At 37.4% G+C, this 16,036-nt stretch overlaps 1 protein-coding gene across 1 annotated transcript in view; it reads left to right on the top strand.

Annotated features, from left to right (window-relative positions):
• The window catches only part of SLC26A7 (solute carrier family 26 member 7), a gene marked incomplete at both ends in the record, with an annotated part of 54,637 nt that extends 46,774 nt beyond the window's left edge, over nt 1–7,863 (top strand). Inside the window, 5 exon segments of the mRNA XM_079533194.1 lie at nt 642–779; nt 2,010–2,058; nt 5,098–5,198; nt 7,395–7,449; nt 7,538–7,863. Of these exon segments, the coding sequence (XP_079389320.1) occupies nt 642–779; nt 2,010–2,058; nt 5,098–5,198; nt 7,395–7,449; nt 7,538–7,863 (669 nt within the window).
• Between the last annotated feature and the right edge of the window lie 8,173 nt (nt 7,864–16,036).

Here is a 16,036-nt window from a genome sequence, read left to right as displayed (position 1 = left end):
CAGGAAGATTTCTTCCCAGGCAGGAGCTTCAGCTATAAGCTGTACCTCTTAAACGATTCTCAGCTCTAGCTCAGGGAGGTGTGAGAACCATGGTTGCAGGTTTGGTGGGATTTCCCTCCACTACTAAAGTCAGTGCTGGCTTTTTTCATTTCCATATTTCCGAAATATCCCTGTTGTACTATGATAGTTCTCAGGAATCTGAGGTTGAAGTTATGAGTGTTCCCCAGACCCAACACAGTGTATACTCCCAAATTTTGTCTACTTTTTCCAGTACATGTTTGCACTATAGAAGATATTCCCAGTCTGTAACCCTTGTCTGTGTCTACAGATTATGCCAACTGAAATAGTGCTCCTCCCATTTGCCTGATGATAGCTCTTGAACTTGTGCTTTGTAATGAATGTGATTTTGCTTTTGTGTTAACTTGAATTATGGATAATTTCCCTGTAGATTTCTTATTTCCTCCTTAAGTGCAGTTGCATCAAAGCTGATCAAGGCAGCTATCTGTTAACATCCTCACAACACAAAGTTAATTCTGGGTTGATTTACAGGAATTGTCAGGATTTTTAAAGAAATCACTTTTATTTATGTATATTTCCAAAATGAAGATAAACTGCGGCATTTTGTTTATTTCACTCCACAGGAATCATTAAAACAGGTTAAGATAGTTTCAGTCAGCAACCCATTAGTCTTTCTCAACGCCAGAAAGTTTCATGCAGACCTGATGAAGATAATCCAGAAGGATAGCACGAGCAGCCAGGCATGTGAAGATTTAAACAAGGTAGGATATGCTACATGATTCAGTTATCATGGTGACAGTACTGAAGTTCATGATTACTTTCCCTGCATTTCCATTTTCTATACTATTAGTATTGGAAAACAAATAGCACAAAAAAAAATTACTTGTTTTTTGGAAAATGTCCCAGAAAAGATCATATTTTTTCAAGTTTATTTGCACACAACTATTGCAAATTCCTACGATTGTTCCCTAAAAGGGAAAAAAATACACATTATTCTTTCTATCATTACAATGAAAGCATTTCAGTACAATAAGATAAAAGGCTAACTGTAGCCAAATTCATCCAGTTTGATGAACTGGACTGAGGAAATCACAGCCATTTCCTAAATGGTTTGTTAATAATTAAGAACTGAAGAATCATAGAAAGATTGAATGGCCTGGGTTGAAAAGGACCATAATGGTCCACAACCTCTGCTGTTGCCTACTGAAGAGCTGTGCTGCCCATACCTATTCTTCACTGTTTAGAAATTCAGCTCTGAAATTCTGCTGTTTTTCCCCTTGGTTCTGTTAAATTTTAATTTAATAAGATAGCAAGTTAATAAGTTAATTTATAAGTTCATTTATATGTTACTAAGGAGGGAGATGTTATCCTTTGTCTATTCTAGAAGGTACTTGGCAATGCAGCTACCTGAAATACGGTGCATAGTGTTTGGTACCTGTGTGGAATAACTGTCTTTCTACAGAACACAATGGAAGTGAAAAAAATTGTGGTTTGAATTTTGTTTCTGTGCTGTATTTCTCTTTTAAACGTATATTGGCGTATATATTCATGTGGAAATCAGTATGAAAACATTTATCTGGATAAAGGTAACTCATTAATAACTTCATGTGTCAGAATTTTTCTCACAAAAATCTAAATGAGATTTCATCAAGTAAAATGCGAGTCAGAAGCTAATCTTATAAAATTTCTATCAAAAGCAAAATTTTAGTTACAAGCTTTAGAGTGAATCCAGACATCATAGAGACTGAGTTTTGTGGGGGAAAAAAGGGGGGGGGAGACATCTATCTACTTGATAGGTCTTTAGAAGAACAATGAAACTCTTACTCAGCAAATGTGTCCAATAGACTGTTGCATGCAATATGATTTTGAGAGAAGGAGTTAACTTTGATATAGAGAAACAGAATTCTTGTGTATTGCACTGATTTTCTCTGGTTACTCTGCATCGGGTTCGTTTTCCTTGGTATGCTAATTGTTCATTGCTTTTATTTCAGTGTGAGCAGAACACATTACTCTGCTCATTTTCCAATGGAGGTTGTCATGGTGAGTTTGTTATCTATACATTATATTAAAACCAGGATGGATGTAAGTGTGCAAAATAGCTCCAGATTTTTCTATTTATTTCTAGGCAAATTCAAATTGTCTGGAAACTTATATTTTTTCAGATCACACATTCAGTGAAGCATGAGTTCTAACAGTTGCTAAACTCCATTAACCTTGGCCTAATGGGTCCTGGTTTTATTCCGTTCTTGACTGACTTTTTAAGATTTCAAAAGTGAGGAACGAATGAAAATACATTTTCTGTAGGGGTCTCTTATTTCACACAAATCACCATATGCATACTGATTCAGGTATGGAGTGGGGGCATCACTAAGAACATTGCTACCTTCCTTGGTCTTCAGCCAAAGAAACAAATAAACCATTTTGTTAAGCTCTGCTCCTGAGTTATTTTTAGTTCACGGTGAGACTTGAACATTAGTATGCAAAACTAAAAATAGGATGGGATGAGAACCATGAGAAGTCTTTGTGGTCTTTGAAGGCACTGAAGAGAAAGACTCAATAAATGTCAGCTGAACAATCAGTGATGCTATGGCCACCAGTACAGTACAATATAACACAGTTTGCTTTCAATTAGGGATTATGCTGAATGATTCTACTCATCCCACAATTTATTGGGCTTAAATCAAACCAGAGCACACACATTCTCCTGGGACCACTGCAACAACCTTTTGCAGAAGATACTTTATACAGATGACTTCATTGTGGAGGGAATTCCAATGCTGTGTTTATTTAAAACACGTACAAGCACTGAGACCTCAGTAGAGAATCTGATCTGGGGGCTGTTTTCTGACAGTTCACACTTATTAACTAGGCTCATGACATTTTTATGGTATTGCAGTGTTTACTTTACTTGGGTGTGATAGAATGCTTTCTGCAACATGCAGTAACGTAATGAGGATGGCTCTTGAGGACTATACAGTGCTGTACTGTGAAACAGTAAATAAGTGAACAGCATTGTATTTGTGAAAAGTCTTTTGGAAGGTCTTGTCAGTATGCATTTTTGTCTTCATTTGAATAAGTTGGTTTCTTATGTTACAGAAATGACAGACAGCACAAGAACTCATTTTTGGTTTCCCTGAGGACTTAATTATTATACCTTGTACTGAGCAGAGTAGGGTGACTCTTCATGGGAACTTAAAACAAAGACCGGAGAGAAAAAAAGAATAAGAAAAATCCCTTTCAAAGGATAATAAAACAAGGGGCTTGAATTTCTAGGAAGTGGAGGGAAAGGAAGACATAATCCTTATTCACACAGCAGTCATCTTGGAAAGCATGGCAGCTTTTTTCAAATCTTTCCCTTTTACCTCTAGGGAATACTGATTTGACATGGCCTATATCAGCACGATGTTAAATAGCTTCTGCTGCCTTTGCCCAGTCATTTAGAGAAGCAATAGGTCTGTACCTGCAGCCCCTCCACTGAAATGCAGGATGCCAGCTAGGTAGGAGAGTAATGCAAGATCAGCATTGTCTCTGTATTTGCATTTGTACATGTGTGAGTGTGGCTTGACCTTCACAAGGTTTGTCAAGATTTCTGAGTATAATAATACTATAAGTTTTTCGTATTGTGCTGGTCTAACATCAGCTAAGCACAGTTCATATGTAAGGTGATCTCAGCCTCTGTGCTGGGATGCAACATTTCTAAAGCAATTTGTATTGTTATCCTTCTGTCCTTTCCTATTTATTTCCTTTTCTATTTCTTATTTTTTCTGCTATTCTGAAGAAAGTTACATGCTATTACATATATTCAAAATCTATTCTTCAACTGCCAAACACTGAGTTTTATGTAAGCACTGTAACAACCAAAAAGGGAAATTCAACCCCAGGGCATTTTTTAAAGTAAAACTTTTGGAACCTGCAGATAGAATTGTGTATGTGCTTTTTGAGGGAATAAGTAACAGAGATAAAAGGTTCTTCTGTTTTGGAAACAAAGGAGGTGTGTAGAAAAGATGACAGTGAGTAGCCCAGCAGATCTCATAAATCCTTCCTGGGTTTCCACTACAGTACTGCCAGGCTGCAGGTTTCCTTTGAAATTCCTTATTTTGTTTGCAGTGCATTTATTCATGTATACTGGATGGCAAATCTCTGGAGGTGCAAATCCAAAAGGCTCTGACTCTCAGACTCCTATCAGAAAGGAATTAGCACCATTATAAATCTACTCGACAGGGAAATACTGAATGCCTTCAGGATTTTAAAGCTTTTTCCTCTGCTTTGTCAAAACCATGTCTATTAACCTATCTTTGCATTCGAAATAACTCTCCTTTTTTGAGTTTTATGTTTTACAATAACTGATATTAAAGCTGTTATTTACCCACAGAGCAGTGTAAATAAGATGTACGTTATTTTCTTGTCTTCCTTTTATGAAAGCCAGGAATCATCTATGTGCTAGTTCAGGACACACTTACTATAGTATGTGCTTAGATTAAAAATTATGTGTATGTGCTTAGATTAAGCACACGGTGGCCAGGAGCTGAAGAATGAATATAAGAAGACCTTCACAAATCTTAATTTTTTTCTCTAGCATGAATATGTGATAGCGTATGTATGTGAAAAATAACCAAAAATTCCCTGAAAAACAGGGAAAATGAAACACTCCACTTTACAGACTTGTCTTCCTTATGGGAGAATATTAGTTAAAGCAGAAGAAAGTGTTTAGTTACTACAGAAATGAACGCAATATCAGAATCTGCAAGAGATATTTGCTCTGTGAATCCCACGTGAACTTTCCCAAACAAGCCAGGCTTATTTAGAAATTTAAATGTGAAGACGAACTTCTTTTTTTTGTCCTTGAGAGACTGTTTCTGTCTAATACATCTTGCTAATAACGTATTCCTCATTCCATTGCTCTGATGGTACTTCGCTTGTGCTTTTAAACAGTGCAATTTGCTTAATGCATATCCCAGTACACAATAGACGAAGTTACTGTGATGTTTTGGGCTCATTTTGTTGAACTTTCATAATTCTAATAGGCATTTTTTGACTTATCCCTGGTAATTAAAATTTTCTCTTCCATCAAATGTGCAGGTGAATCGCTGCAGCCATGTCAGAGTGAGCGACGCATTTTGATATTGGACTGCAGTGGACTGCATTTCTTTGATTACACTGGAGTCTCCATGTTGCTTCAGGTATTAGTAATACCGAATACTTTCTGTACATTAAAATACATAAATACACACACAAGTTATTCAAGTCAGCTACTAGTCATCCAACTTACAGTGGATAAAGGGGGTAACTTGTGAAAGAGATGAACAGAGATTTGATACTGAACTGTGTTTGTATAAAATTATACACCAGTGATTTTTATTTAATGGAGTCGCATTTCAGAAAACACTCTCTTTGCTGGTATTTTTTTCGTGGGTTGTTCTTGTGTTGGTTTTTTTTGTTTGTTTGTTTTGTAATTTTAAAGCTGATTTATGTCACATCACACCGTCAGCTTTAAAATTTCAGTTTTTATTTCTGTGAGTTTATCTCTATTACCTACTTTCTGCTAAGCCAGAGGTCTTAATGATCTCCATGTTCTATTCTGTGACATACATACCTAGCAGGCTGGGTTCCTCAGGCATGACAGAAGGTCCAGGAAGCTCCCATATGACCAAGAACAGCAACAACATAATGATCAGCACTATACAGCAAATGAAAAAATATGTTCAAAAGCTACTTGCTATTTCCATCGGGTTTGGCATTTAATAGATTTACAGTGGGTACAGATTTAATTGGGTGTTCATGTAATTTTTCTGTTTAAGATAGAATATTAGATTTTAATCATCATAGAATCATGGAATGGCCTGGGTTGGAAGGGACCTCAGGGATAATCAAGCCCCGCGCTGCTACAGGCACAGTTTCCAACCTCCACATTTAATACTAGACCAGGCTGCCCATGGCACTATGCAACCTAGTCTTGAACACCTCCAGGGATGGGGCATCCACAACCTCTCTGGGCAGCCTGTTCCAGCACCTCACCACTCTCATTGTAAAGAACTTCCCCCTGACATCCAACCTAAATCTTCCCTCCTTCAACTTAAAACCATTTCCCCTTGTCCTGTTATCTACACTTGTAGGATCCTTTAGGTACTGGAAGGCTGCAATGAGCACAAAAAGCTGAAGTTGTGTTTCAGCCCAAGCCTTTTCTTATCTTAAGTGTTTTCTCAGTTTGCTGAATTGATTAATTAAAAAAAAAAAAAAAAAAGTGTTAAATTAAAAATAAGTATATATGTGAGGACATAGTTGGAAGGAAAACTGGTACGAATAAATAAGGTAAGAGTTACTCTTTATTACTTCTTCCCTCAAAAAAAGTGCATTCAATAAAATTAGTAGAAAAAAAAAAAATAGTTTGTCAACTGATTTGCAAAAGATCTATGAGACCTCAGAACTACGGATTAAGTCAGAGGAATTAGACAAATTTGTGGGACACAAATCCATGCTGGGCTATGGCATAGATGGAGGTGGCTTAATGACAAAACTGGGTTACCCATAAGGGAATGTTTTACAGTCCTTCCCTGAATATCATCACTGCTGCTGGAGTTAGAGGGATTTTTTCTGTGGAACGGGCTTCTGGGTCCTTTTTAAAGTAGGTTATACTGATGATGTTCTCATTGAATCACTTCTCTTTTCCTAGTTGTTCCACTTCACATGGATTAGTTAAGGGTTTTTTTTTGTTGTTTTGTTTTGTTTTGTTTTGTTTTTGCTTTGGATGCTTCCTCATCTGCCAAAAAAAGGCCCTACTCTTCTTCTAGAGTTATTTTCATTTTTTATCACTTTCTAGCTTATACCTAGTCTCTGTGAAACTGCACATTTTCAGAGAAAGAATAAAGAACAACTTGTTGCAGAATGTGGCATGCTAGCTATGGTACCTATTTGATAGATGCTGGAAGTTGGACTAGATGACCTTTAAAGGTCCTTTCCAACTCTAAGGATTCTATGAGTATACAACTCTTCCCTAGGTCCAATACTTGGCTTTGTGGGCTGGTAGGTAAGCTTGTGGGAAAGAGATGGGTAAACTTGCAGAAAAAGGCATACTGGAAACAAATTCATAATAATGTTATTTTAAATGGTACGTTATTAATCAGATTTTGATCAGATTGATTTTTATTACCAGCAAAGCTGTAGAGCACTTTGCAAACGAGGGAAGAAATGATGCTTTCCTGCTGAACGTGATTCAGTGCTCTTTGTATTATGGAGGGGCTCTCTCTGGTGGCTGTTGTCAGTATAGCCTGAACAGCAGCACGCCGTGCTCTGCCTATTTGAGTATGTTCTTGGTGGGTATGGTGTTGGTGTTTTAAATTTTTTTTTTTTTTTTTTCCTCCACGTTTTCACATTTGTAGATTTACATGGATTGTAAAAGCAGACACATTGAAGTGTTGCTCGCATGCTGCAAAGGCAAGTATCAACTTACGGCAAAACTTTTAACGTTACATTTATATATTCTTGCTACTTTATCAGTGCTCATATGTTTGTTTTGCTACAGCTTCCTTGATTAAAGCAATGCAGTATGGTGGAAATCTCGAATCTGAAAACCCCATCTTCTTTGACTCTCTTTCTTCAGCAATCGATGCCAGTCAGATTTCCAGGGTGAGGCTTACAGCAGGGGTAGGGGAGGTCTGGGGGCTCCTCGCATGCTCACTGAGCTTTGATAAAGCTTTCATTTGGGAAAATGTCACATATTCAGTGAACCTGTTGTACAGAAATATTTTATCTGTATACTCTGCAGCCAGTCCTCAGTCTGTGGATTGCATTTACCACGTTTTTCCTGCCTGCTCTCTCTTCTTGCCCCCTTCTCTCCTTTTGCAGTAACTCCTCAGTCTTCTATGCTGGATCCAGAGGTGTGTTGTTTTTCATTAATCTGAGTGCATGTTCCACTGGAAAGCATAATGACATCTCAGCATAACCAGCACAGCCTCTTGGTGAGGCAAATTATCTTCTACTCTGTCATGCATTGCAAAGCAACACTCTGTTCCGCAACCTGTGTTGCTTAAAGCAGAACACCTCTGTTAGCACAGTAACATGGCCATAAGGTGCACATGTGCTAAGAAATAAGTGAGATAAACTGAAGAAGGGCACTGTGCTAGACTGAACAAAACACTTTGGCAGGCTTGTTTAATCTTACGTCTGCCCTACAGTGCAGAGTGCAGTGCTGGCTCACTGGTGGGAAGAGGAGAGAGGAACTTCATGTGGTGGAAGGGAGAGCTAGAGGGAGAAGGAAGAAAAAAGGTTGTCTTAGAAATTGAGGCTTGAGGCTTGAAAGTGCATTTGCTTATATATTTATTTGCTCGACAATAAGTCTTGCAATCCTTGCTAAAAGACTATAAACCCGGGCCTTCCTTATCATGGAGTCTTTTCCATTCTAATGTTCAGTGGGAAATATGGTAATAGGTGGACTGGATGATCTTAGAGGTCTTTTCCAACCTTGGTGATTCTATGATTGTAATCCCTGTGTAACTGAGCGTGCATTATAAGCAGTGTGCTTTCCTGTGGTTGTATTTATAATTCCAAACAAGAGTAGAGCTCCTTTCAGAACCCTGTTCAAGAGATATTAAACTAATTATGATCTGCGGTATTTGTTTTCACTTTTCCTGCCCTTTACTGTGATCTGGCATGTGTTACTAGTAAAATTAGAGTTGCCCTTGGACAAAAAAAAAAAAAAAAAAAAATCATTTTTCATTGATTTATCTAGATAAGGTGATTTGGCCCTGTCCATCTGGAGGATAGACTGGGAAAAGTATGTTCTCTTCAGTGCTTTTCAACATTTCTTTTTGTTGCTCTGCAAAAATTAAGAATTAAAAAAACCCCAAAACTGAAATGGTAACTGCAGGATAAAAATAATGGGGATGGCTATTGTATATTTTGTCTGGGCCTGGTTAGATGAATTAGGATGACTGTCATGTTATAAAAGATCTGAATTCTTTATAGACACCATGTAAGCTTTCTAATGTTCCTGTGAGATAGCTGGTATCCCCATTTTATGGGAACAGGGAATGGAAAAGCCAGAAGTACTGAAAATAAAAAGGAGCTCAAGTCCATTTTGCCATGACCTGAGAACGTGCTACTACTACACCTGATAAGCAAACTGGTGAAGTGGTGCAGTCTGAAACACTTGTATATATTCTGAAATTCCGAGTGTAATTAGTATAAACATTAGTGTGCTGCTGATTCCTCTTTATAGTGTTTAAGATATGTGGTTTGGTTTCTCAATGTGTTCACTGCCTTTCACATCAGAAGATAAAAAAATGATGGGCAGAAGTAAAGTGGCAGGGTGATCTCACTAGCAGCACCATGCTGTAACTGGGGTCAAGATGCTGAGGTCAGCAGGAACTTTGAGAAAAGAAGTGGCAGAATAGGATACAAAAGAGCAGGTAATGGAGATTTATGGAAAGTGTTTTGTCTGGGTTTCCGTTTCTGATCCCCTCACACCAGAATTTCAGTGGAAGAAAGCTAGAGGCAAGAGGACTTGGTGGTTCCTTTGCATCTCTGATGCATTCAGGAAGACAAAGATATTCTTATATACATCCAAGGTCAATGTCGTGCCATATTCATTTCTAAGTTGATAAGAGACATATCTATTGCTTTATGCCACTCATCTTCATCATAAATAACTTTTTGATTTGCAAGACTTCTTAATGGTGGCAATTTCAAAAAATTTCAAACTAGCACTGTTTCATCTGCAAATTTTCTTGATCTTCTACAAAAACATTGTAATAATTTGTTTTCTGTTTCTCACAATTTAGAAATGCAGCAAGTTCACCGAACAGAGTGAAGTGTGATGCCAACCCATCCAGTGTGGATAGTTTGACCAGCTCATATGCAGAATGAACTACACCATGGTTTCTTGTTAGCTTTTTTTTTTCTCAAGGAGATGTCATAGATGCTATTCTATATGTCATTTATGTTTAGTGCACTCAGTAATGACAGATCTGCCGTTCAGAACAAAAGATTTTTCCACTGCCATCACTCAAAGATTGTTTCTATAGTTGATCTACAGTGGTTTTTATAGTACTCTTATACACACTTAGAGACAAATTATTAGAAAGCAGATGTGGGGTACTGAGTGTGTTTAACAGTGAGATATATTATTTTAGATATCTTCTATTATAACATTAGTTGTAATATGCATCCGTAGTTTTGTGCATGGAATAATGAGACATTAGAATTTCTTAAAAGCACAGTGTTATAATTGATACATTATATTTGGGGAAGCCATATACCAATGCATACTTCATTTCTTACCTTTCTCGTTGTTCAAGACAGCTATTTACAGTGACAGCATCACAACACAGCTAACATATCCTTCAATTTTTTGGTTATTGTAAAATTTTTTATGCCTGCCAAGGTCAGTGGGAGCACTATTTGTTGAAAGAAGGCAGATGTATGTTGCTTGGATTGTCTCCCTCACTAGTAGATGTCATGAGTTATTATAATGGCTTGCTATATTTTCAGTGCCATGGATATTCTTTAGCTTAGATTGAAGAGGAAAAACTGGTCATATTTTTCCAAAACTTTTTCTTGTTTTCAGCACAGTCATCTGCATTTCCAGCTTGAGCTGTTGTTTGGTCAGTGCTGGAATTTGATCGCGTAAGAAGTAAGTTTTATTTGTTGCCCAAAGTGCATTCATGTCACATGCAGTAGTTGATTGCAAATGACTTTGACAGGTTATAACAGGCGATAACATTTAATTATTAAATTGTTCAGACAGTCTTAGTGATTTATGAACACTTTAGGCACTATTTACATTGCACTTTCATTGTAGAGGAATCAATTGTATGTCAGCTGAATGGAGAACTCTTCTTAACTAAAAGCTGAATAAGTAAATAGAAGTTATCTCTTCTATTAAGTTCAGTATTTTTTCTTTGATAGTTATATGCATTTTCTGAAAATTTAGAGATACGTTGGTTAATAAAATTGTTAAAACATGGTCTTTAGAAAAGATAACACCTACCAAGAGGCCTTCAATTTTGTTCTGAATAATCTTGTTAACAGTAATACAGATGCTGTTAAAATTATTTGTAATGTCAGTGCTTGATGAAATCCTTGGCAACTGCATCAAATTAAAAAAATTTTACTGCTATTCAAAATGGTTTCCATTTTCCACAGTGTTCAATAGAAGTTTTCTACAGCTGGATTTTAGTATCAATTTCAACCTAATACGGAATTTAGTAACAACTTCAACACTCTTCTGTATAGACTGTCCACTGGCTTTCCTCAAGTTCATCAGGAAATAGTAGTCTGTATATAGGTAGGAGTGTATCCCAAACTTCCCATTAGCTGCATTATGTATGGCCTCAAGTTGCACCAGGGGAGATTTAGGCTGGACGTTAGGAAATACTACTTTTCTGAAAGAGTGTTCAGGTGCTGGAATGGGCTGCCCAGGGAGGTGGTGGAGTCACCAACCCTGGAGGTGTTCAAGGAACATCTAGATATTGTGTTGAGGGACTTGGTTTAGTGGAGCTGTTGGTGGTAGGTAGATGGTTGGACTGGATGATCTTGGAGGTCTTTTCCAACTTTGGTGATTCTATGATTCCACGTTTGTTCTTCTGAGTCAGGAGGGCAAGTGAGCCAAATACACCCTGCAGCAAAGACACTGCACAAAGCAGTTAGCATTAAATGCCCAGGTATCATTCTGAAAACTGAGATGAGTCATAGCCAGTAAGAACAATGGAGTGTTGTTATTCTGCTCTCTTGAGACAGACATTCATCTTTGTACATTCTGGCTTTATTTACCTAGATAACCATAGGGACGAGTCAGATGAATGCAAAGTCTTATTAATTGTGCTTGCGTGCCTAAGACTGAGCAGCATTAGAAGAGCCTAGTCTTGAGAAGTGCTGAGCTCTCTTGCTTCTTGTTGGTTTTGAAGGTTTGAGAGGCTTGAGGAAGTGTCTGCTCTCCAAGCATGCTGTTCTGCATGGCTTCACCTAGTGAAGCCAACAGGAACTCTGGACAGTAAGCAATTCTGAAAGACTACGTATTCATTCTGCTTCCTGTATGTGTACACAATGCTCAGATTTTATATTCCTTAATTCAGAGGGTATGAATCAACTACACTATGAAAATCCTTGTTTCAGTGTTGCAAATTTTTGTATGTTCTGCACTTTATGGGAAAACATTCAGATATTGTTTTCAAGAGATGGTCAATACCTTCATTGATTTCATTTGCTTGATGTGTTCAGGAATTTTCAGATATTTTTAGGAATTAATTCTAAGTGTTAGATGTTACATTATGTGAAATAAGGGTTTTTTTCCCTCAGAATTTAAGATGTATTAATTGGGATATGTTAAAATGTGGATCTGATCACATGCTTCCTGCAGAATTTGTGTTTCACACATTCCAAAACAAAGCAATCAATGAGGAAAAAAAATTGAGTGCAAACTGATGTAAAGAAATGAACATAGTGACAATTACAAATTAGGCATAAAATATGTAATAAGGAAAAGACTGTTAACATTATATTTATGCAAATTAAATGTTTCTAATTCTCATCATATGTCTTTCTTTTTAAAGGTTATTTGCCCTGATTCTATGATTCAAGTGTCACAAGGTCTGATTTTAGCTGCTTTGACATAATTTATTTGACAGCTCTGTGTGCCATAAATATATAATGTAACGAGGAAAGGTATCTGCACTGTTGAATGAAAACATTAATGCGTCAATACTGTGTGTGAATACTGTTTGACATTTACTGGTTACAAAAATAAAATACACAGTATGCCTTGAGAATATGGCACTCCTATTTTTGGAAGAGATTTTCTTTGTCTACAGAAAGTAGCATCTCATAAATAAATGAACGAGCGCGCTTCCAGAGTGGATGCTAAATGGTGCTTTCATCACGAAGATGGATTTTCAGTAAAGATCACATAATCTGCATGCTTCCATATGTTTTACAATGCTTTTGATTTATTTTTTTTCGTGTTTCAGTGTTGAGTATTAGCATACACTGCCATAAATTTATGTGGAAATAAACTGCAATATGAGACAGTTCACATGTGGAAAGAGGAAACTATCCTCATTATTACAAGACTTAGCAGCTTTTTTTTTTTTTTTTAAATCACATTTTTTGCTAACCAATCTCTAATGAGATACGTTGTTTTCTTGAGACTCAAAAGGTATTAAATGCATTATTAGTTCTTAAGAATGAATCATAGAATCATACAATGGCCTGGGTTGAAAAAGACCACAATGATCATCCAGTTTCAACCCCCTGCTATGTGCAGGGTCGCCAACCACCAGACCAGGCTGCCCAGAGCCACATCCAGCCTGGCCTTGAATGCCTCCAAGGATGGGGCATCCACAACCTCCTTGGGCAACCTGTTCCAGTGTGTCACCACCCTCTGTGTGAATGTGTAAATGAGAGAAGTTACATTATATTCAGAAGTTTGGCTACATTTCTTAGTATAGTTTCTAACAGACATTCTTACCTCTATTAGAGGTATAGAAATCTCAGACCAATATTCCCAATATTTCTTCTATGTATAAATTGCCATTTGAGCGTCTTTTTCATCTACAGGTGGTGCACACTGATAGCATATAGAAGTCTGTGGCTTACCCCAGTATTGGGGAAATTATGGGTAAATCCTTTCACATCCCTAGTACATGTGATGTCATTAAAAAGAGACCGACATTCGCTTATAAATTTGGCCTTGAAAGTAGCAGCCTGATTTTTCATGGCTGGAAATTTGCCATTGCAAATTCAAAAGAATTTGCCTCTACCAAAATTAATGCATTGTCCACTTTTTGACTTTACACTGATTTGCAAAGCATAAATGACTTTCAGTGCTACAAATTCGTACAGGTTATTTTCTAGAGCTACACTACTCAATGGCACCCACAAAAAGGTGAGGAAACAACTCTGTAGTGAGATGGCTGAATAAAACTAGTCTTTATGTTCCCAGAATTGGTATTGAAGTTCAAGATCATTTCTCACCAGGGACTTGAGAAGTCACTTCAGAAGCAACTCCTCCCCTAAGAGGAATCTTCTGGCTCCATGACACTTCTGAAAAGCATGACATGCAGAAGCAGATAAATGGATGTCTGTAATTTTTTCCTAATGTACTTTCCAGTAGTAAAAAGCCCTATAGTGCTGGGAACCTTCAGGTGAATAAAGACTGAGAAGGACTGAGGGAGCAAATCATACTGCTGCATGGGTGGTTGTGAATGTCTGTGTTATCCCTCTGACAGACTTGGTGATTGTAAATGCTTTGTATCCCCACTGTGCTTTAAAAATGCAACCAGAACTTAAGAATTCCATAAAACTCCAAAATGCTGAATTAAACTGCACCCTGTACATTCACCTAAATCCCACTGTCTCCCAGTAGCTGTACATAGTCTTATATTCCGTGTGAGAAAGAGTTTGATCCTTTACTGTTACAGGCAGTTGTGAAATTTTGGAGATCACTGTTTTTGCACATTTTTGCTTTGTTGAGTAAATCAAAGAATATATAAACAAAACCATGATTAAATAAGATGACACCTGTAGACCCTGTAATATGGTTAGAAATGTTTGTTGCTCATCAGTTCAGGACAAAAGGTTTCCGTTAGGCCACAAAGTGCCAGGAGCATCACTGAATGACACATAACAGCTCTCATTTGGTTACAGATTTGGACAACTTGTAGCTTCTGAGGAGACTGAACCAGCAAACTGGTAGAAAGAGTGTAAGTTTTTAGAAACATGAGGAGATGGGAAAGGACCTGTTCCATCAAAGAGTTGCTTTTTGTGTGTATGTGTGTGTGATCTGATTATTTTATAATCTCAGAGAATGATCTTTAAATTAAACTCATGACTGCTTGGGACTTGATTTGCTTTCTCAAATATTTGAAGCCTGAACAGGCTATAGTAATTATAGCAACAATTCATCTGTGGTAGACTAAAGGCGGAGAGAGCATTGAGAAATGGGAATCAGTATTACCCAAGCAGCAGTCATGCAGCTCCATGCTGACACACTTCCCACACCTCCTTTTGCTGTCACTTGTCCTCTTACTGATTTAGTCTTCCACAAGTACAGACTTTCGTATACACTTGCTCCTTGAGCCTATTCCATCTGTAAATTTCTGGGCATCCTGTATCACCTCTATGATAAAGAAAGAAGTACAATGTTTACTAATCCCATACTTTTGAGGAGGACTGTCTGCATATCTCACATATCAGATGCCAAACATCACGCTTGCCTTAGGGTCCATCTCAACTGGATCATCGGTAGTCACTGCAGTAATTAGCTGTAATATCTTCAGCTGATTTTCCATTCTGCTTCTGTGGACCTGCTGTCTCTACATCTCTATTACTAAAGGCCTCTTGTAATACATTTTTAAATAATATAATGACATTTCCTATCCAATAAAATTTAGTAGTCACAGTACTGGAATTGTCAGTATATACTCCAGTGTAGTACTGAAGTACAAGCTAGTAATTACAACCATGCTTTGAATTTTCTTTCAGGTTCCTTTTTGTCTTTGTCTGCAACTCCTTTTAAATTTTGAAATTTCGTTCTGTTTTAGCTTGGTTTCCTACAGCCAAATTCTTAATTTAGAGAACCTCCATAAAAGAAGACATGTTTTGATAGAATCAGAGCAATCCTAACTGATAAGAGAAAAAAATAAATCTCTTTTCTTGATCTTGCAGCATTTCCGGATTTGAAACAGGTTTTGGAATATTACATTTGCAATCTGAATTTTCATTTTATTTTCAGCAGTAAATCTGTGTTTAAATCTTCCAATCATATTTCAGGTTCACTGCTGGCCTGATTCTGTTGTTTGCTTCACTTATCTCCAGTATGCCTAATATCTTCGATTCCTAATCCCAAGAAATGTAGATGGAGACTTGAAGGGGACTCATGACACTCTGCAGACCAGGAGATTGCAGGCTTTGCTTGTTCCCCCTTCTTTTGTCCTCTCTCCTATAGTCTCCTGTGCAACGGGAGTAACCCAAATGTTTTTTGAGTGCAACAGTAACTGCAGCAGAAGTGCAGTCGTGCAGATGCAAA

This window comes from Tetrao urogallus (assembly GCF_951394365.1).
Source record: "Tetrao urogallus genome assembly, chromosome: 3".
NCBI classification, from domain to species: Eukaryota; Metazoa; Chordata; class Aves; order Galliformes; family Phasianidae; genus Tetrao; species Tetrao urogallus.
Note: the sequence above shows the minus strand (reverse complement) of the source record. Positions and strands in the feature narration are given on the sequence as shown.